The sequence below is a fragment of the Colossoma macropomum genome, unplaced genomic scaffold (assembly GCF_904425465.1).
Source record: "Colossoma macropomum unplaced genomic scaffold, Colossoma_macropomum, whole genome shotgun sequence".
Classification (NCBI taxonomy): Eukaryota; Metazoa; Chordata; class Actinopteri; order Characiformes; family Serrasalmidae; genus Colossoma; species Colossoma macropomum.
The window spans coordinates 2,774,267-2,796,236 of NW_023494790.1; the positions used below are offsets into that span (position 1 = coordinate 2,774,267).

Sequence of the window (21,970 nt, forward strand, 5' to 3'; positions counted from 1 at the left end):
AAACTACCGGGTACCAGGTACCAACTTTTGCCTAATGGGGAGAAAAAAAGGCAAGTAGACCTGAGTCGAGTCGAGTCGAGTCGAGTCAAGCTGGTACCTTGCAGTGGAAAAGCGCCTAATGTGTCAGAACAAGGCTTCCGTAAAATGGTGACTGCAATGGAGCCTTGTTACACCAAACCCTCCCGACAACACATCACTGACATCGCTGTGCCCAAGTTGTACAAGGAGGTCAAACTGAGCTCCAGTGCAATATATCACCTTGCAGTATCGCAGTATATTGCACTATATTGAATCGTGATCCCTGTTTCATGATGCGTATCGTATCGGCAGGTACTTGCCATTATACAGCCATAATAATGACTATCAGGTTCATTCTTGGAAGTCGAGTTATTGGCATTTTTCTATGCATTTGAATTACTTAACTGTAATTTCATAATTAGTTACAAATGCTACACAGTGAAGCTTATTTACATTCTGTATGGTCAGGTTCGAGTCTGCACTGTTCTGCTTTGTTTAATGTCAAAAATGACAAAACCTTGGATGAACAAATGAAAAAAAATTGGTAAAAATATTTTTCTTTCCGTAAAACAAGATAACAAAAATGTGTTGTTTGTAGTAGCGCTGCAATGATTAGTTGACAAAATTAGTTATCAACAGAATTGATTATGGATAAAAGCTGTCATGTCATTGAGTTGACTTTATAATGATCTACAATGTTAATATGATCAATAGTCATTTTAACAGATTGTAATACACTTGAGGAAGTGTAGGGGGCGATACAGTGTCTATTGTTTCATTTAAAAAGCCTCTATAATGTTCATATGATCCACACTGTCATTCTGACAGACTGCAATACACTACAGGAAGTGTAGGGGGCGATATGGCTTCTACTGTTTCATTTAAAAAGCTCTATAATGTTCATATGATCCACACAGTCACTCTGACAGACTGCAATACACTACAGGAAGTGTAGGGGGCGATATGGCTTCTACTGCTTCATTTAAAAAGCTCTATAATGTTCATATGATCCACACTGTCACTCTGACAGACTGTAATACACTACAGGAAGTGTAGGGGGCGATATGGCTTCTACTGTTTCATTTAAAAAGCCTCTATAATGTTCATATGATCCACACAGTCACTCTGACAGACTGTAATACACTACAGGAAGTGTAGGGGGCGATATGGCTTCTACTGTTTCATTTAAAAAGCTCTATAATGTTCATATGATCCACACAGTCACTCTGACAGACTGTAATACACTACAGGAAGCGTAGGGGGCGATATGGCGCATCACTTCTAAGAACTGGAACTTTGAATGATGGGATAAACACTAGAGGGCGTAATGTTTTAACCGCCTACCATCGTCGTTTCTTTTGAATCAGATTCTAAAGCAGTGCTGAACAAAGCTTCACTGATCATGTGTTTATTGGAAAATAAATACAATGTTTCAAGATAAGTGTGTTGTTCGTTTGACACATGCTTCGCAGCTTCGATATCGAGGGTAACATCACTAGATTATAGGGATAATCAGTAGGTGCAGCCCTAGTTTGTAGAACCTTTCGTTCTGAAATGTCTGGGGTTAGGTCTCCACTGCCCGGCTGATGTTTACGTGGCAGGGAGTTCGGAGGTCCTGCTGCTGCCGCCATTCTGCTCTGTGTTAGCCAAGTCGTGTCCCATGAACGCTTGCCGTTTTAGGGGTTTGGTGAACTGGACGCTGAGGTTCGGCCGCTCCGGAGCGCTACCCAGCCGCCGCGGCCGCCGCAGGCAGGCTGACAGCGTGGAGACACAACTCTTCTTGAAGTTCTCGTTCATGAAGGCGTAGACGATGGGGTTGTTGAAGGAGTTGGAGAAGCCGATGGCCTGAACTACGGCTATGATCATATTCAGAGTCACATCGTCGTACTTCGACTCCAGGTCATCTGAACATGCGAGAGACAGAAACAGAGAAAGGTAATAAAGCCACAATCACGTTACAGATTTAAAGACGTCATTAACGAACATCAAATAAACAAACGTGGCTCAGCGCCGCCCTCTAAAGGCGTCATTAACAACCATCATATAAACAAACGTGGCTCAGCACCGCCCTCTAAAGGCGTCATTAACGAACATCAAATAAACAAACGTCGCTCAGCACCGCCCTCTAAAGGCATCATGAACAACCATCATATAAACAACCGTTGCTAAGCACCGCCCTCTAAAGGCGTCATTAACGAACATCAAATAAACAACCGTCGCTCAGCGCCGCCCTCTAAAGGCGTCATTAACAACCATCATATAAACAAACGTGGCTCAGCACCGCCCTCTAAAGGCGTCATTAACGAACATCAAATAAACAAACGTCGCTCAGCACCGCCCTCTAAAGGCATCATGAACAACCATCATATAAACAACCGTTGCTAAGCACCGCCCTCTAAAGGCGTCATTAACGAACATCAAATAAACAACCGTCGCTCAGCGCCGCCCTCTAAAGGCGTCATTAACGAACATCAAATAAACAACCGTCGCTAAGCACCGCCCTCTAAAGGCGTCATTAACGAACATCAAATAAACAACCGTCGCTAAGCACCGCCCTCTAAAGGCATCATTAACGAACATCAAATAAACAAACGTCGCTCAGCGCCGCCCTCTAAAGGAGTCATTAACAAACATCAAATAAACAAACGTCGCTCAGCGCCGCCCTCTAAAGGCATCATTAACAACCATCATATAAACAACCGTCGCTCAGCGCCGCCCTCTAAAGGCATCATTAACAACCATCATATAAACAACCGTCGCTCAGCGCCGCCCTCTAAAGGCGTCATTAACGAACATCAAATAAACAACCGCCGCTCAGCGCCGCCCTCTAAAGGCGTCATTAACGAACATCAAATAAACAAACGTCGCTCAGCGCCGCCCTCTAAAGGCGTCATTAACAAACATCAAATAAACAAACGTCGCTCAGCGCCGCCCTCTAAAGGCGTCATTAACAACCATCAAATAAACCAATGTCGCTCAGCGCCGCCCTCTAAAGGCGGCAATTTGGCAAACATCAAATAAACCAACATCGCTCACCGTCGCCCTCTAAAGGCGGCATTAACAAACATCGAATAAACAAATGTCTCTCATATTTCACATTTAGGTGTCCCTGTGAAAGAGGGAAAAACACAATAAAGCACAATTTCGCTCCTTAAGTGTGTAAAGCTGAAGGGTTCAGGCAGGATATTTACTACATTTCCAGTGTCCTGAACTTCACCCTGACACCTTAAAAAAGAAACAGTCCATTTCAACCTTTTTTCCACATTACTGACAACATTAAATGACCCTTGGTCTCAGCTGTGTGCAGCTACACATTGTACAGCAGCACAGTGAGGCTGACAAAAGCCTATTGCTCAAAATCCAGGGTCAAAATTGCTTCCTGTCACTTTCTGTGTGCTGCAGCTTTCAGTTTACGATGATTCATACTGAACTGTAATGATTCAATTACTAGCCACTTTATAAGAAACACCTACCTTGTACTTCCACTAACGGGCCACTATATTAGAAACACACACTTTGTGCTTTAACTCACTGGCCACTTTATAAGAAACACCTACCTTGTACTTCCACTAACGGGCCACTATATTAGAAACACACACTTTGTGCTTTAACTCACTGGCCACTTTATTAGAAACACCTACCTTGTGATTCCTCTAACTGGCCACTATATTAGAAACACTACCTTGTGCTTAAACTCCCTGGCCACTTTACTAGAAACACTTACCTTGTGTTTTCACTACCTGGCCACTTTATTAGAAACACCTACTTTGTGCTTCCACTCACTGGCCACTTTATTAGAAACACCTACTTTGTGCTTCCACTCACTGGCCACTTTATTAGAAACACTTACTTTGTGCTTCCACTCACTGGCCACTTTATTGGAAATGCCCACCTTGTGATTCCACTTACTGGCCACTTTATTAGAAACACCTACCTTGTCATTCCACTAACTGGCCACTTTATTAGAAACGCCCAGCTTGTGATTCCACTTACTGGCCACTTTATTAGAAACACCTACCTTGTCATTCCACTAACTGGCCACTTTATTAGAAACACCCATATTGTGATTCCACTTACTGGCCACTTTATTAGAAACACCTACCTTGTACTTCTGTATTTCATAGAATGGCTTTGCTTGTCATTTTGTTTTACAACCACTACAACCAAGTTTCGGCTGAAACAAAAGGTTAAAATTTTTTAAACGGCTGATGAAAAATTATCCAGTCAGAATTGTTTTCTCTGTGGTATGTAGGTAGATAGAGCCAAGCGAGCTCTCCCATTGGTTAGGACTTGGTTAGCTAGACTGAAGGCCTTACATGTTACATTAACTACCAACACAATCAAAAAGTGATAGTCAACCATGCTTTGATTTACAATGGGACCAAATACAAAGCTAGAAAAAACATCAAATGCACCAGTGTTAGCTTAGCGCTAATGTAGCATTTCAGATCCCACAGGAAATTAGCACGATCACAGCAATGTTTCTTGACGAAGTTTTGATATTTATGGTGCAAACAGAAGGCCTGGCTCTGCCTCGGTTTGCCACTGATACTCACTGTACTCGAAGAGCATGTGGACAGTGTGAAACGGGGCCCAGCAGATGGTGAACATCAGAACGATGGTGATCATCATCTTGACGGCACGTTTTTTCTTCCTGTTTCAACAACAACAGTATATATTAGCTCTCCATGACCTGTTCACCTCATGCAGAGACTCGTGTATCGTCAGCTTGTCCACCCACGGCTGTTTTAATGAGCTGAAGCAAACGCAATGCAGTTAATTTACACTGTGTTGCTCTGCTGTGTAGTGATGTTGTGTTGAAGTGCTCTGGCTGTGGATGTGAGTTTGGTGTCAAAGTGACGGTTGGGTGAAAAAATCTAATTTACAGTTTCCTCCTTAACCCAAAGGTAGTCAGTCAGCCAAGACATGTTTGTGCCTGAAATCTGCTTCTTCTGAGGCTAATGTCTGCTTTATCAGGCTGCAGGTTTTATCCTTGACATTAATGATGTCTCAGTGCGGCCAAAAGCTACAGCTAAAGGACTCATATCATGCAAAGTTTAATGTAGTTTGTAAAAGTTAAAGTGAAAAACTTAACCGTTTTCTCCCCGATCCAAAAAGTCCATAGATGGAAACCAAGTCACTAAAACCATCTGGGTCAGTCCATGAAAACGTGCCAATATCTGATGCTTTGTATTAGGGACAGTTTGGAAAATGGTCATGTAGAAATAAATTAGGATGGTTTTTGGTACATAAAACCACACAAATGTTATGAGTCAGGGGTCGCAACGCAAACGTTCAGAAGAGCCATTTTGTCCTTTCAACAAATATCAAAACACCTTGAGAGCCACAACGTTTCATGTCTATTTTTTTGAAGTATGTTTTACCATCTTGGCTGTAAATATGTCTCAGTACGTGCTGATGTACTAGTATAGGCGAAAAATATAATATAAACAAAAACACAGACTTACTTTGCTCTGCTTTAAGCTTTAGCTCAGCTATAGCTGCTTTTCTCGCATCTCCAGCAGGAAACATTTCCACAGGAGTAGAACAGTTTCTTGTAAAATGTCTCTCAACATTCGATTTTTACGAGGCTGAAGTCGCTTCTCATTCGCCAGCTTCTCGTTCTAATTTTTCTGTTCCACCTTAAATGGTGCCTGAGGTGCCAGAATGTAACTGCTGCACCATTTAAGGTGGAACTGGAAAATCCAAACAAGAAGCTGGTGAATGAGAAGCGACTTCAGCTTCACGACTTTTTAGTGTTTGTCAGTTTCTCGTTGCAGATTAAACGTATCAGGAAACCAGCTGGAGTGATTATAAACACAAATAAGTCCATTTGTCTCCAAATTATCGATTATTTCGTTATCTACTAGCTAGGCGAGACTGTTGTCTGCGTTGCTATGGTGACCAGCAGTCTGCGCTGATCTTCAGGGTTAAAGGGTGAATTAGCAGTTCTACATTAACTCCAGAGTTTAAGACCATTTATTGTTAAACTGTGTTGAACGATCAGCAGAGCTTTATTTTACTGTAAAGGAGGATTATTTTATTTTTACCTACAAATCTGATTCAGCTGTGGAGCCACAACAGGGCAGTAAAAGAGCCGCATGTTGTCATCCCTGATATAAGTGGACCTATATAACAAAAATGTAGGATATGGACCCTTTAAAGACCTTGGAGTAACACTGGAAGCTAATTTAATCACTGGAGTTCCAGTGAATATTAGGCATGCAAGCTAGACAGGTTTTTAAATCCAGATTAAAACCGAATTTGTTTATTTGCTGGAGCTCATAGTTTGTAATTGTGGTGCTATTTCATTATTAAAAAAGGATCCATCAGTCATGAAATAAGACACAGATTGGATGTGATGCTTGGAACCAGAGTATATAAGTGGAGTGGAGCAGCAGACATTTCTGCTCCTCGCTCAGAGTGTTCTGTGATCACACCGCACATCAGAGAAAACCCGCCCATATGATTCATTCTTATTATTTTTTATGTCTTGAACATATGAACAAAAACTACGCCCTTCATTTCATGACTTATACAATTCATGGCCATTATTAAGTGAAAACAGTGGCCATATTTTCTGTGTAGCTGTGCTCCACACAGGCTTTTTTGGTTGTATATTGGCTTGGGTGGTCTCTATTCTTTCATATCCACATATCTTCCTGACATTTCACTGGGTTATATGGTATATGACTATATTTGTCTAGAAAAATATCATAAATACTGAGCTGCTGGTGATAGAAGTCACTTATAATGCTGTTGCTGTCTCGTCTAGCGTTATAAAAAAGTATTTCGCTTTACATCGTTACCAGATAAGTAAGACACATTGTACAGTTTCAATAAATGTCAAACCATCTATTAAACAACGGATAAATGTTAAACAATGCTGGATTGTTGGATTCTGTCTCACTAAAGCACCGACACGAGTTTAGATGATTAAAAAGTATGATTAATTATGAGTAAAATCTGAGAGAGTGACGTTGAGCGACAGCTGAAAGGACAAAAGGGGGGGATTAAACCTGTCATGTGGTGTTGGGATGTGATGGACCAATCACAAGCCAGAAAGCTGCCGAGTAAACAAATGCACCTGCTTTTAACATCATATTCTTTATCATTCGTGCAGCAAAAGTGTTGGAGCAATTTTAGAGTAAGGCCTGATTCACACACACTGCGTCTGCGTGGTCTGAGCGATGTGGAGCTCATGCTTTTCATTTCGGCCTGGTCAGCACTTTCACACAGGCGGTATTTAGAGAATAGACCTGGCACCGATTTTTTCAGCGTGCTCTGCGCGTCATTCAGCAAAAAATACTAAAATAAGCCATGAAAATTAAATAGAAAATTTTATACAAACTTAGAACACTTTTTAAATTTTACTTAATTCATGACAAAATACTACAGGGAGATTCACTCGAAAGAGGCCCCGAATGTTCTGTAATAACTCTCTCTAGGACGAAGCAATCTGGACGAAACAATGTGCAATGTGCTCCTCAGTATATGGAGCTACCTGCATCAGAGCGATGAGGTAGGCGCCGTTGTTCAGGCAAGGAATGTTTTTCAGGCAAGGAACGTTCAGGAACGTGGAGCGCCGTGTCGAAATGTGTCTGGCAGAAAACGGAGATCACTTCCAGCATCGCATACGTCGAGGTATGTACCATATTTTTTTGGTTCAGATTGCTTCATCCTAACGGGATTTACAACAGAATATCCGGGGCCTCTTTCGAGTGAATCTCCCTGTAGTTAAAAGTTCTGTGCTGCAGACAGATTTCCCGGCTGCTCTAGCAGGCTTGAAACTTTTTCCTAATCAGAAGTCAGAATGCTGTCGAGGATAAACAAACATACTGTGCACTTTTATAAATTATATTTTTGTTAGCAGAGTGACTGATGTGACCATTAATGCGCTGGGAAACAGGAATATCTGCATAACTTTTCTTGCTGTTCTGCTTCCGCAGCACAAACGCTGTATATATGAAAGACCAGCGTGTTCGAGCTGTAAAGCTCACGCCATGCAGAAGCAGTATGTGTGAAGTGTGTGTGTTTTGGTCAGTCATGTCAGTTGATACACTGCATTTTGGGTTCTATATTTGACTGAACGTTCGTTTTTAAGGTTCTTCTGCGTACCTGGATATCTTGCTGATCTCTCTGTGGTTCATGGTGCTGAGGACGGAGACGTCTCCGACCCTCTTGCGGATCCACAGCTCGATGCTGATGCGCGTGTAGAGGAAGAGCATGGCGGCCAGCGGCAGCAGGAACAGCGCCACCATGATGAAGGTGGTGTAGATCTTACGGTGAACCACAGAACCCCACAGCTCCTGACAGCACACGTGATGGTGTTCGTACAGGAAATCGTACTTCACCTGCATATAAACACAGAACAAAACAAAAAATCTGCAACACCAGTGATTGTACATCTCTGACGTCCCATTCAGATGATTCACTGAATCTTCTATGAAAATTTCACCAGTATTCAATTTGATTATGATGGTGGATGTGAGCTGCTGTGAGTCGCCCTGTAAAGCCTGATCATTTAAAAGTCAGAGGTGTCAAGCTTTTCAAACCATGTCGTACGTCTTTACGTATTAATGTCACATATACAGACTTATATACAGATATAACCATCCGGCTCGATGTTCAGGTCTCAAATGATCTCAGAATTAACATTATACTAATGAAGATGTGATGACAATAGTAAATAATTCACTCACATCCTCAGAAGACTGAGTTCTCTTTGAATTCTCTTTCAGTCATCAGATTCATCCCCTTAGGAAAGGGGGCCGAAGCTCAACCCACATTAAACAGGTTCTGTGTGCAGTTACACGTTTCCACCAGAGGGTCTCCAAATCCCCTAAACTTACATAGCACAGCTTTAAGAAATGATTCAGTGCGAAATCTCAAATTTCATCATAATTTGATTCAATTATGATTCTCTAGGAAACAGATTAAACAACTGAATTATGAAATCTTAAATTTCATCACAAATTAATTTGATTAAATCAATTCAACTACAATTGAAATCATTCAAAGCATCATGAAATCTCAAATTTCATCATGATTGAATTCAATTATGATGATTCAGTCATGATTGTCTTTTAAACTATTTTATGAATTGTAAAATCTCAAATTTCATCATGATTAATTTTAATGACGATTCTGTACAAACATTTCACCATCTTTCCTTTTAGTTACAATTCTCTAGGAATTCATTCAGGAAATCTGAAATTTTGCCAAAATGAATTTTGATTTGATTTCATTATTTCAATATGATTAAGAGCCTTTTAAAAAACCTCTTTGACACAAATACACTGTGGAATATAGACAACAGAAATTATATACCACATTTTGCCTTTATCTTCACCTTTGGAAAACAGCATATGGTTTATTTTGACCAAAAAAAGAGCATTATTGTTGTTATAATCACTTCAAAAGAATTGCAATTGAACTGGCACCTTCAAATGTGCGTTCACGTCGCTATCTTTGACGTCACCCCTTGACTAGATGCACAGCCGTGCAAGCCTCTTTTTTTGTGGCCTGTATTGTGTTGTCAGTGTGGACAGGTGGACACGATAATGTACTTTCTATTGAGCGATGTTCCATTCAGCGATGAGAGTCTTCAGCTTTGAAATAGCCTGAATAGTCAGTGAACCTTTCCAGGATTGTGCTTTTTACAGCAGAATTCCACCAGCTTTTAAAAAACTCATCACGCAGCGCTTTTGATGAAAATCACCCATTTTAGAGATGGGACCTCAAAAGCTTAGTGGCTTAGTGCTGTTTGCTTTTCTCCATCGTGGTGCTCATTTACTGTAATGTCACATGAAGCTGCAATTAGATTCCTATTTGAATTTTCCATTCCACTTTAAATGATGCAGCAGTTACATTCTGGTGGGTCTGTGTACCGTCTGATCATTTGTGTCTCATTTCAAAAACAGTATTGAAAAACTGCAAATGGGTCGATTCTCGTTTCTGGTTCTATTATTGTCAGTGGAAAAATGAAGAAATAGCTTCGTTTTACAGTTTCACAAAATAATCATAAAATCAAAAAACAAACAAAGGGTCGTATTTTAATAATCCAAATTTAGAATTTCCCATCATAAGCGGAAATAAACGTGCAGAGCGCAGGAGTGGAAGCTCAGAAATCACAGAAATTGTGTGTTTGTATATTTGACATGTACAAAACTATATGTGAAACAAATTATATAGGGAAAAACGGAACTGCCACTATTTGTCGGGGGCTTCGTGCCCCCCAGATCAGCTGCAGTTGATCAGCTGAATTTAGGAGGGGTGGCCATGCAAAGCGGCTCTCGGGTTGCGCCCAGGCTATCGGGTTAAAAAGGTACTGCTGCTGTTATTGTTGTTGATATCATTAGTGTAGTTGTGTTGTTAGAGGTAACTGTGACCAAAGAGGGTGGGTTTACAATGTGTTCAAATGTCCACCCTCCATGGTTGTCGCGTTACCTCTCCCTGGTTTTGTGTTGAGTTTGCACTGGGCTGGGCATTTCTTGCTGCCTGTTGAAGTGCCTGTTCCAAACAGACGAGCATTCGCATATATTCCCTATATTTTCTACGTCTTCTTCTATGCTGGCACCACAGTGGTGTCAGAAGTGGGATACCAAATTGTGCCCAGGAAAGAAGTGATATGGATGTGGTTTGAGCTGGTTGAGAGAAGATTTGAGCATATATTTTTGGAAATGGTTTAGCTGAACATTGACTTCCAGTGTTTGCTCCAGGTATAAACTAAAGAAGCAAAATTTTGACTCCAAAAACACCTTGGCTGAACGGCTGCATTTGGGCTAAGTGCAAAATCTTGTAAATTAGATTTTTTACCTAATTATTCCATCAATCTGCTATGGGAAATCTTAGTATGGTGCTCACGTGACCACTTGAGTATCATAGCTTTATTTTACGTGGTTGTATTCTACTGGAGATGCCTCATTTCGATTGTCTGCACTAGTTTAGCTAGTTTCATCTCCTGCAAAGTGGAAAAACACTCGCTTGGCTGGAACATAAGGCTCCACTCGCTGCAATCAGACTCAGCACTACAATTTAGCTAACTTAAAATATAATTTTACTGTTTAACTGAATAAATATCACATCTTAACTAAATCTGAGAAAAAATATCTTATGCCTTTGTGCTGAAGGCTTCAGTGCAGCCAGGACAAAAGAAAGTGGAAATAGGTTTTAAATGTTAAAAGGTTTTTAAATGTTATTTTTTATATGTTTTTTTAAGTCACCAAGTCAAATGAACCCCCTCCTCACACCCTCTAAAATCTGCCTCTAAAGTCTGCCCAATGGATGAATTACAGTGAAACTTTGAAAATTGGGTGGAATTCCCCTTTAAGCACATGTCCAGGCCTCACAGTTATTTTTTATCTCCTGGTCGATGCATATTTCAAAGGAACAGAGAGATGAGTGTCTCTGAGAGGTTACATATCTCACTGCGTGTGATGTCGGTGTTCTAGCTCTGAGGCTCTTAGTGTGTGAGATGTTGTGACCTCAGGTCATGTTCTGCTGGTCTTCACATCACAGCAGGTGATGGAGCTTCACTCAGTGAGCAGACATGCGCGGGTCACTCGAGGGGTTAACTCAGAAAGAGTTAGAGAGAGTTTAGATGAAAGAACCCATTAGAGACTCCGCTTTTACACACATGAAAGACGTGAAGCGAGCTGCATGAGTCAACCTGTAGAGCCCCCCCACCACACACACACACCTCCACACACACACCCCCACACGCCTCCCCTGATTCATCACGTCACCACCAAACACAGCACAAAAACACTGTTTATACAAACATCTCTGTAGATACATCAGTCACATGAATTCACCAGCCTCATCTGATCAGACATAACATTATGACCATTATATCCATCTGTTTCTCTGATACTTTGTTAGCCCCCTTTTACCCTGTTCTTCAGTGGTCAGGACCCCCATGGACCCTCACAGAGCAGGTACTATTTGGGTGGTGGATCATTCTCAGCACTGCAGTAACACTGACGTGGTGCTGGTGTGTTAGTGTGTGTTGCGCTGGTCTGAGTGGATCAAACACAGCAGTGCTGCTGGAGTTTGTAAACACCTCAGTGTCACTGCTGGACTGAGAATAGTCCACCAACCAAAAACATCCAGCCAACAGCGTCCTGTGACCACTGATGAAGGACTAGAGGATGACCAACACAAACTGTGCAGCAGCAGATGAGCTATCGTCTCTGACTTTACATCTACAAGGTGGACCGACAAGGTAGGAGTGTCTAATAGAGTGGACAGTGAGTGGACACAGTGTTTAAAAACTCCAGCAGCACTGCTGTGTCTGATCCACTCGTACCAGCACAACACACACTAACACACCACCACCACGTCAGTGTTACTGCAGTGCTGAGAATGACCCACCACCCAAATAGTACCTGCTCTGTGAGGGTCCATGGGGGTCCTGACCCACTGAAGAACAGGGTAAAAGGGGGCTAACAAAGTATCAGAGAAACAGATGGACTACAGTCTGTAACTGTAGAACTACAAAGTGCACCTATATAGTAAGTGGAGCTGATAAAATGGACAATGAGCGCAGAAACAAGGAGGTGCTCATAATGCTATGCCTGATTGGTCTACACTATATGGACAAAAGTATTGGGAATTTAACATATTGAAGAATAAAGAACATAAAACATGTCAAACTCTAAAAAGGTTTATGCACTAAAATGTTATGTTATGTTAATGATGTTAACACTACAGACAGCTGTAAATATATTTATTTATTATTTGCTACTGTTCTTCTGCTTATACAGATCTTCACTGTCAATGTTTATTTATTTCTTCATTTCTTTGTTTGTTTATATAATTCAGTGTATATATTTATCACATTAACTGCTGTTCTTTTACAGGAGATGATCAGTTTGCGTGTAGTTTAGCTCTGAAAGCTGCTGATTGGAGTATTAAAGTTCAGATATCTGGAGGCCATAATTTATCAACACTCACCTCTAATTGCTGGACAAACAGCATTGGAGATCCCACCATGATGGAGACCACCCACACCAGGCCTGAGAATAGAAAACACACAGAGAAAACTGAAAAACTGAAAAACGAGGTATAGAGAGATACAAGGTATATATCCACGGTATGGCATTGTTTGATGCCTTGTAAATAAAATAAAGGGGTCTCTAAAACATAAATAAAGATTTGTCTGGCTTTAAAACGTTGTACAAAATAAAGATAGAAAACAAAATAACTCATAATCCAAAAATAGTGGGATGGTTAATCCATGTTTTTTTTGGAGGGGCTCAAATAAATAATTTACCACAATCTCATAATGAGAAATATCAGATATACTGACCAGTTTAAAGAGGTGCACCAGTTGTGCTCGTCCTACACTCTTCAGACAGTCAGCTCATTTTTTTAAAGGATGGTATTTATGATTTTTTGCTTTTGATTTTCCACTCATCATCATTCCATATAAACTCAGAAGACTCTTGTAGGTTCACTGGTTTTGGATAGTAAATAAAATGTCTATATTTGTGTTGTAGTCTGTAAAGACATCTGATAACATTATGACCACCTCCTTGTTTCTACGCTCATTGTCCATTTTATCAGCTCCACTTACTATATAGGTGCACTTTGTAGTTCTACAGTTACAGACTGTAGTCCATCTGTTTCTCTGCATACTTTGTTAGCCACCTTTAACCCTGTTCTTCAGTGGTCAGGACCCCCATGGACCCTCACAGAGCAGGTACTATTTGGGTGGTGGATCATTCTCAGCACTGCAGTAACACTGACGTGGTGGTGGTGTGTTAGTGTGTGTTGCGCTGGTCTGAGTGGATCAGACACAGCAGTGCTGCTGGATAAATGTTATGCATGATCGGTGTATATATATATACACACACCCACATACTAAAGAAAATTGTATAAAAAAGCCCAAAACATTGTTTCAAATGTAAGTTTTTAATAAAAATTGAAAAGTATTCCCAGCAGTGCTGCTGGATTTTGTTGTGTTTGTGTCTCTCTCTGTCTCTCCCTTCACAGGTGTATCTATTTTGCCAGCAGTCATGTGAGGAGGACCACTGACCAATCAGAGGCCTGGTGTATTTGGGGGGGAGGAGCCTAAGTCTTAAAAAGAGGCCTTCAAGCTGGCTGAAGAGGGAGAGGACTGGCCATGTGTGCTGTGTTTTGGTTTGTGTTTTAAATCTCTTGTGCTTTTGTTTTTGGTGTTTTACCAGAACTTCTTTTAACTTGGTTTACAAGAGTTCGTCTCTTGTGTTGGGGAAGTGCTTTAGTTTTACCTGCACACTTTTGTTTTACAAGAGAGTCTTTGGCTATTTGGACCACTGGCAGTTTCAAACAGGTAAGAGGGGCAACCTTTACATTCTCACCATGTAGGAGTCTTCTCTGTCTAGTTGTCCAGGTCAGAGGGCACTGCTACATATACTTTTGATTGCTGGCCAGGGAGGTGTAGCGTAGTTAGCTTTTGTTTCCTTTTTTAGATAAGCCAAGTACTTTTTGTTTCAGAGTAGGCAAACGTGGTTAGGTCTTGTTTTGTTCTTTTCTTTGGCGCCGTCCACAGTTTGATTCTTCCAGGATGGTACTAGATATCATAGTACAGAGTTTTGTGGTTTTATTTTAAAGAATAATGACACTCCACATTTTCAGTTGACTCCACCCCTGGCTTAACTTTGAAAAATGCTCAAAAATGGGAGGGGCTTTTGGGGGGGGGTGTACTGAAGTCATCTACAGGTTTGGAGGTGGGGCTGGGAGGAAAACCGGGTGGGCTGGGCTGCTGTATTTTACCAGAAAATATGGAGAGTGACAAAATCAAACAGCACTTTTGCATCTTTGACGTCTTACAAGGTCAGAGATTTTTCTCCACTACCATCCCTGTCTTCGACAAGGAGACGCCAGCATCACAACCTCGCTTTTAGCATGCTGCCTGTTTGATTCCAAGCACAGACGTATAACAGGGAGACTGTATCGTACCGAACAGGTTGTTCACAGGGGTCGTAGACTGCCTCAGCAGTCATCCAGGGTTTGCTGCAGTGGCCCAAAATCCTTATGTTCTGCAAGCTGTTCATGGCACTTATCATCAGCCATATGGAGACTTGGAAGAATCCTCACTTAATCGGTCCGTCAAGTGACCTAATCATATGTTGAACGTCATCAATATAAATCTAGGTAAGTGTAAAAGGCTAAAAACTACAATACCTACAAATACAATAACTAAGAATTACCAATAGAAACTAACTAGAACACTAAATAACAGGCTAAATGTGTTGAGATGATATGTATACATAAACATCCAAACTGGCACTGATGTTCTCCCTCGCTCTAGACTGCTCTGTTCACATCACAAGCAAGGCTGGTGTCGATCATTATTACAGAACAGTGCATTTCAGCTGTTAATGAAGGAAACAGGGCGTGTCCCTGGCCTCACCCAACAGAAGTAATCAAAAAAGCGTTTTGTGGTTTGTGTCTGAAGTTGCTGTGAACAAAGTTGGGCACCAAATGAAAACGTGGTTTTCATGGCTGAAAAGGCCAAAAGTGGACATGAAAGCAGGAGCATAAGGTTCCTCCTGTGGCCTGTGGTGGTTTGTTTTACTCCACGACAAAGAATCAAGAGTTCTGAGCTTCGGGATTTCGTTTGAGTTTTTCTCTCACTTATGATCTGAGATCAATCATTCTCTCTGGGGACCTGCAGCTTTGAAGTAGTAAGTAAAGAAACACCTAAGGCCAGCTTTAAAGGAGAATTCTACTGTGAATTAATTCAGAAATACTAAGTTTTAGGCCAGAACCTTATCAAAACTGTGTCTGTCATCAGGCAGTGAATTCATAACCACTTCATGTAGGAACTTTCTGTGAGGGAGCTTTTAGAGGTGGACGTCTGGTTCCTATCACCACCACTGTGAACAGTTCTGACTCGGTAAGTTTCTCTAGAACAGAGCGTTTCACACCAAACCACTCTGAACGACTCTGTTTACATCTTAACCATTTAATTATGCAGAAATTTAGAAAAAACAGTGGATTTCTCCTCTAAAACACAGTAATTAAAAAGATAAGCTGCTGTAATTTTGGAAGGGGGTGGGCATTTTTCCTCATGGAGAACAGACTAGCATCCCCACAAGCACTAAACGTTTAAGTTTTCCGTTTTCATTAGACTTGGGGGAGCTGGGGTCGTATTACAGAAACTTCCTATCTTTGTGTCTTAAGTTAAGATCTGACGGGTCAAGATAAGATTTTTCACAAACTCGTATTACAGAAGCAAATCTGATCTTAATTTAGGAACCTTATCTTACAGCATCTTATCTCCAGTTAGGAAATCTTAACCTACTCAATCGTAGTTGACAATCAACTGTTATGTCTGTTACCTTGCAACTGACCATACGTGCACAGCTGAAAGGTAAACATGAATCAGAATAATCAAGTTAGTTAGCCAGGCAGCTGCTGTTACTGATGTAAAAAAGGTCAAAACTAAACTATAGTGTGATAAACTGTAAGTAGTGAGTACTGTGAGAGCGCCCCCTGCTGTTTATCAACGCGTCGCCGCTCCCCAGTTTCAGTCTCCATTTCCCAAACGCTTTAGCCGAGCGCGCTAACGTTACTCCTCCTAATAAACAGACACACGTTCAGCTCCATCTCCTCATTATTCACCACCATCACTGTAATATTTCATCATCAACATTAACACACAAAGGTGATCAGAGGGGCGGTGGAGATCAAGTCTGCAGCGTCTGAGATCTTTAAAACGCAGAGTTAGAAAAGAAAATCATCTCACAGTGAAAGCAGCGTTTTACAGTAGGAATAAATGGAGCTCATTATGCTGGTAGTGAACTATGCTGCTGACTCAGCTGCCTAAAAACCATAGAAACGGACCTTAAACAGAAGTGAGGACCCTGTTGGGGTTCATCCTAAAGTTAGGACAGGATTTAGGAGGTTTAGTCCAGTTAGGATGTTTGTGTGATGCTGTTTTCTTATCTGGAGTTCATGATGAGATCATGAAGTTAGGAACTGTTATTCTGGAATAGACACTGAACTAAATTCAGTCCGTACTGAGGTTGTCATAGAGACTAAACACATCAGATTTCAGAGTTAAGAAGTTTCTGTAATATGGCTGCTGGACCCCAAATCGAATAGAATACACAGACATACATATACAAATACGTGTCAGTAAATGTGTTTATCACTTTTTTGGGGAGATTCAGGCTGAATCTCTGATCATCTCTGATGTATGAGATCCAATTACTGCCTCAGTCACTGGAGATCAGGGCTTCCCCTGCTCTTTATGGAGATTTATGCAGGAGCCTCAGGCTCACTGTACCTGTCCACTGCACTGTGGGCGACATTCGGCAGCGGCAGCACACTTTCTTTGATTTCTGGGCTCCTTTTTCAGTCTCTTTCAGGAATAAGTGCTTCAGAAGACACTTCCGGATCAGACGCACTGAGACGTTTTCAACTGGAATTGCATCACAAAGTGCAGAGAAGTTCATCATTGATTTCCACACTGTCCATCAAAAGTTTGGAGGCACGTAGCTTTTCAAACTGTTCTCATTACAAATGAGCAGGTTTTCATTGTCGGTTTGCAATAACTGACCATATTAAAGGCTATTCATGTTTATTTAGAGGAAAACAATTTGTGCCAATATCAGCATAGCTGTCAACAGGGGGGCAAATTTGGTCTGACAAGTTGATGGCAAGTGAAAGGCTACAGCCGACATACGGTATTTGCTAAAGCTGCAGACTTTGCACATAAAACTAGATAAAGCGTGATGAGTTACCATGTTTTCAGGATATCTAATGCTTTATATGTCATAGTTAACCATTTTTCCACAGTTTTAAAGCTCCCTCAGTTCTCACCTCTCCCCCTTTTACCCCTCATTGCTCGCTAGCAGCCCAACATAGTCGCAACATTTCACACACAGAGAGACAACAGAGTCCTGGTTAATTTGGTAGCAGAATTACAGGAGAAAACATTTCCATTCCCTTTGCAGAATGACCACTAGGGGTCTTGCAGAAAGGCTAAAATGCACAAATGAACAATATTATTTAGGCTTGGTGATTTTTTTTTTTCACAACCTGAAGTGATTTTCCAGGTCAAGAGCTCGATCGGAAGCGACTGAAGGCGCGTATGATCTGTAGTGTGGGAGGAGAAGCCAGTGAATCTTTGGCCCTCTGATCGAACTCTGAAATGATCAGAGACCCTCCGATGTTATCAAACATGTTTGATATTTATGACTCAAAACATTCACGAATCCTGCAGTGTGAGAAGGTCAGAGATTTACTCAAGAAGTGATTCAAACAGCCAATCAGGGAGCTAGAAGAGCAGAGAAACAGGCGAAGAGACGTGCATGAACAGCAGAGCAGAGACAGAGGAGCTGCAAGTAACACACAGGCAGATAAGAGCCGATATCATGTTTATGATGTTGATCCAGACGTCAGGTGAAGTCAGATTTCGTCCTCTGCCTCCTAACCGAACTCGTATTTGTTCAGGATCTAGTGTGTTTGTTAGCTCAGTGAGCCAGGACCTGAGTACGGGTTCCTCTTTCTTCCTCCAAAAGCTTAAACTAAGCTTTCTGGCTGTCATTAATCTATAGCAGAGGTCACTAATAGACGGACCGTGGTCCGAGTCTGGACCCAGACGCTGTCCTATGCGGACTTGGGCCTATAACCGATAAACTAAGGAGAATTTTTTCATTTCGATGGGTGGTCCTATTTTAATCAGCGTAGCCTTTACGGTAGCTTTAGTGGCCCAGGAGACTCACAGACCAATCGCATGTACTGTAAATATTACACGTGACGCTACCCAGCCAATCAGGTCTGTGCATTGCGATGAGCACTGAGACTCGAGTGAGTGACGCGCACACACAGGGGAGGGACGAGGGAGAAACAGCAGTCGGAGAAGAAAGTGAGTCAGAGGGAAGTTATTTCACATGTCGTGATCTAAAAAGAGAAAACTGATAATAAATGTTGTTGAAATATGACTGAACTGTACTTTATTTGATTTGATATTCAGTTGTTGACTGTATAAGATGTTGATATACCTACTAGGCTACTTCAGTAAACAGTATAAGGCACTGAGTCATAATGCAAGTTAGACATTATGATGTTCTGGACCTTTGTTTGAGAATTTTCTTTGACTGGACCTTATTGAATTTAGTTAAAGACCCCTGATCTATAGGAAAGAACCCGCCGCTGAGCTAAGGGTGACCAAGTCGAGGGCTCTGAAAGTGTGTCTGGTTCAGTCTGACATTTAAGGACCTCTGAAGAACACTTTGAACATTTCCTGCCAGTAACCTTGTAGTTTATGGCACACCCTTAAAAATGATGGCTCTTCAAGGGTTCTTTAGTGAAGAAAATGGTTCTATATAGAGCCATAAACACTCAAAGAACAATTTGCATGATTAAAGGATTCTTTGCATCATGAAAGCGTTCTTTGGATTGATGTAGAATGTGCTGTTGATGGTTCTATAAAGCACCTTTCTGAAAAGGGTTCTACACGCCACCAAAAAGGGTTCTTCTATTGTTACGATGTCAACTAAAGAACACTTGCAGAACCATCTTTTTAAAGAGTCTATCTTAACTCCTAACTCCATGTCCCAGTTTCCTCATATAGATGCTTATAGTGAACCTTCCTGACCATGAAACTGCTGCAAAGGCTAAAAATGAGAGGACGGTTGTCGTCTTGAACTGAGCTTCGATGCTACAGCCCTGAATATTTATTAACCAGCTGGAACCTTGTAATGTTTACACATCACATGCTTCACCCTGACTTGATTACACAGCAAATGAGCAAATCTGCAAACGTAAAAACAATCATTTTAGAATTTTAAAGGTCAACTTTTTAAAGTTTGAAGTTAATTTCATCATTAGATGCCAAGTTGTGTGTTGCATTCTGTTAACTCTTTTTTTGAAGTACAATAAAATAAAAACATTATTATTATTAATTTAATTAAAACTTACTTTTTAAAGTTAAAACTCCAAGTCAGTTTTTACAGTGTCCATAAAAATACTCATCTGAAAACCAGCCAGACCTGAATATGATGCTGTACATGAAAAAATGTTTACCTGATATTTTGTTGGGTTCAGGTCGAGCTGCAGCCCTCTAACAGTGAATATGTTTACATGCACTTAATCCGATAACTGCAGAAAACAGTAACCGGTTCAGTGTATTTACACCTAATAATCCGATAACTGCTGAAAATCAGGTTGTGTCAGTAACTGGTTCAGTGTGTTTTCACGCTCTTCTGTGATCAGATAATGGAGAAATACTCCAGGTCTACATGAGTCAGGCAGTAATCAGATTTCTGCTTTACAACCAGCCAATAAACTCACAGAAGACGACGTTTAATTTCGTCAAGCATGTATTTGGTTTCAGCATTGCTCCAAAAGTGTTTTACTGCGTCTCGCGGCGACGCTTCTCACTTATTTCCGGTATCGTCATCTGTTTTCGCACATGAGCAGACTGAGAAATCCGAAAGAAATCAGAGTAAGAGTTTACAGCACTGAGAAATCTGATTACTGAGCTAAATTACTGATCCAGCCTCTTTGTTGGATTTTTTAATCAGATTTCTAGACCTTACACCGATCTAAAAAATTGGAATGTGCTGTTTACACGACCATTTGAATAATCAGATAACTGATCGCATTATTGCACGTAAATGCACTCTGTGTTCATCAGGACACAGTTATCCACATGGAAGGCTTTGCTTTGATTTTAATCAAGAAGAGTTTCACTACAAAGTGAGTTACAGTTTCAGTACAAAATTAAGTTTTTGGGCAGCAGTACAAATCATAAATAATACAGTGTGATTCAAAAAGATTCATCTGATTTCAAACTGATTTATTTCACTTGTAAATCATTACAGATCAGTGCAGTGAACTGTAAATGGTTTAAATGATCATAAAGTTTATGTAATTGTACAAGGTCTCAGTCTGAACCTCCTCCAGCTGTACAGACAACATCAACGCCATAGTCAAACTCATCCCATACTGGATTGAGCATGTCGGGTGTGGCTGCACTCACGGCTCTTTCAGTGCGATTTCGGAGATCATCCAGTGTTGTGGAACCAACGCCGAACGCTCTGAGCTGTTGGAGCTTCACTGCTAATGAAAATCACACTGCACAGTTATGACGGATTCACTCTTATTGAAGTGGAGAACGCAGAACGCTTTCTGCTCAGGGGTCTCATCTCCTCTCAGACTGAAGGGAGCCATCTTCCACTGACAGTCAGAAACTCTATGACCCCCTCTTTCAATTGGATTGTGATTGGTTCCTAGGCGCCTCATGGTTGTAAAAATATGACGCTTTGAAATCGGATGAATCTTTTTAAATCCTCCTGTATTTCTGTTCCTTATGAAATCAAAACTTGTGTATGTAAGTTGTGTACAGGATTGAGTGTTGCTGTGTTTGTACAGCTGGGGCTTTTAGAGGCTTTATTTATTTATGTGCTTATAATCCACATTAGCAGCAGGATATTAGTGATGGCTGATCAGCCATCAGTGTCATTCGAATAAATGTTTATGTAAATCTAAATTATAACTGCTCTCTGGAGATCAGAAGGTGACCCTTCTACAGGTTCACTTTGGAGGTCGAACCACAAACTCTGAACCATTTCAAAACAGCGATGATGTTTTGAAGTTTTGTTTGCTGAAATCATGTAACCTGGTCTCATACAGGCCTTGAATCGCTGTTTCGAAACAGGCAGCTGAAAACTTTAGCATGTTTCGAATCACTGTTTCAAGAACCAGTTGATAGCTTAGCTAGCCTGCTAATGTTAACAAGACGTCTGTTTGTACAACAGTGTCTGACGGTGTTTGTTCTGCTCTGTCAGCTGGCTTTTATCACAACCTTTATATAAAAATCAGAAGTGTGGACCAAGTCATATGAATTGGATTTGAGTCAGACTCGAGTCACAAATCTGATCTGCAGACTCAAGCACCAAAACTCTCACTTTGGCTCAAACACAAAAAACTCAGACTTTGGCTCGAACAT

The 21,970-nt window shown here is 41.0% G+C and overlaps 1 protein-coding gene across 1 annotated transcript in view; it reads right to left on the reverse strand.

The window, feature by feature from the left end:
* Positions 1-1,499: 1,499 nt before the first annotated feature.
* Positions 1,500-21,970, reverse strand: part of LOC118808927 (pyroglutamylated RF-amide peptide receptor) — a 36,621-nt gene continuing 16,150 nt past the window's right edge. The window contains exons 4-7 of the mRNA XM_036571807.1: positions 12,976-13,037; positions 8,137-8,372; positions 4,575-4,672; positions 1,500-1,922 (exon numbers count right to left, since the gene is read on the reverse strand). Of these exons, the coding sequence (XP_036427700.1) occupies positions 1,609-1,922; positions 4,575-4,672; positions 8,137-8,372; positions 12,976-13,037 (710 nt within the window). The 3' untranslated portion in view covers positions 1,500-1,608. The remainder of the gene's footprint in view (positions 1,923-4,574; positions 4,673-8,136; positions 8,373-12,975; positions 13,038-21,970) is intronic.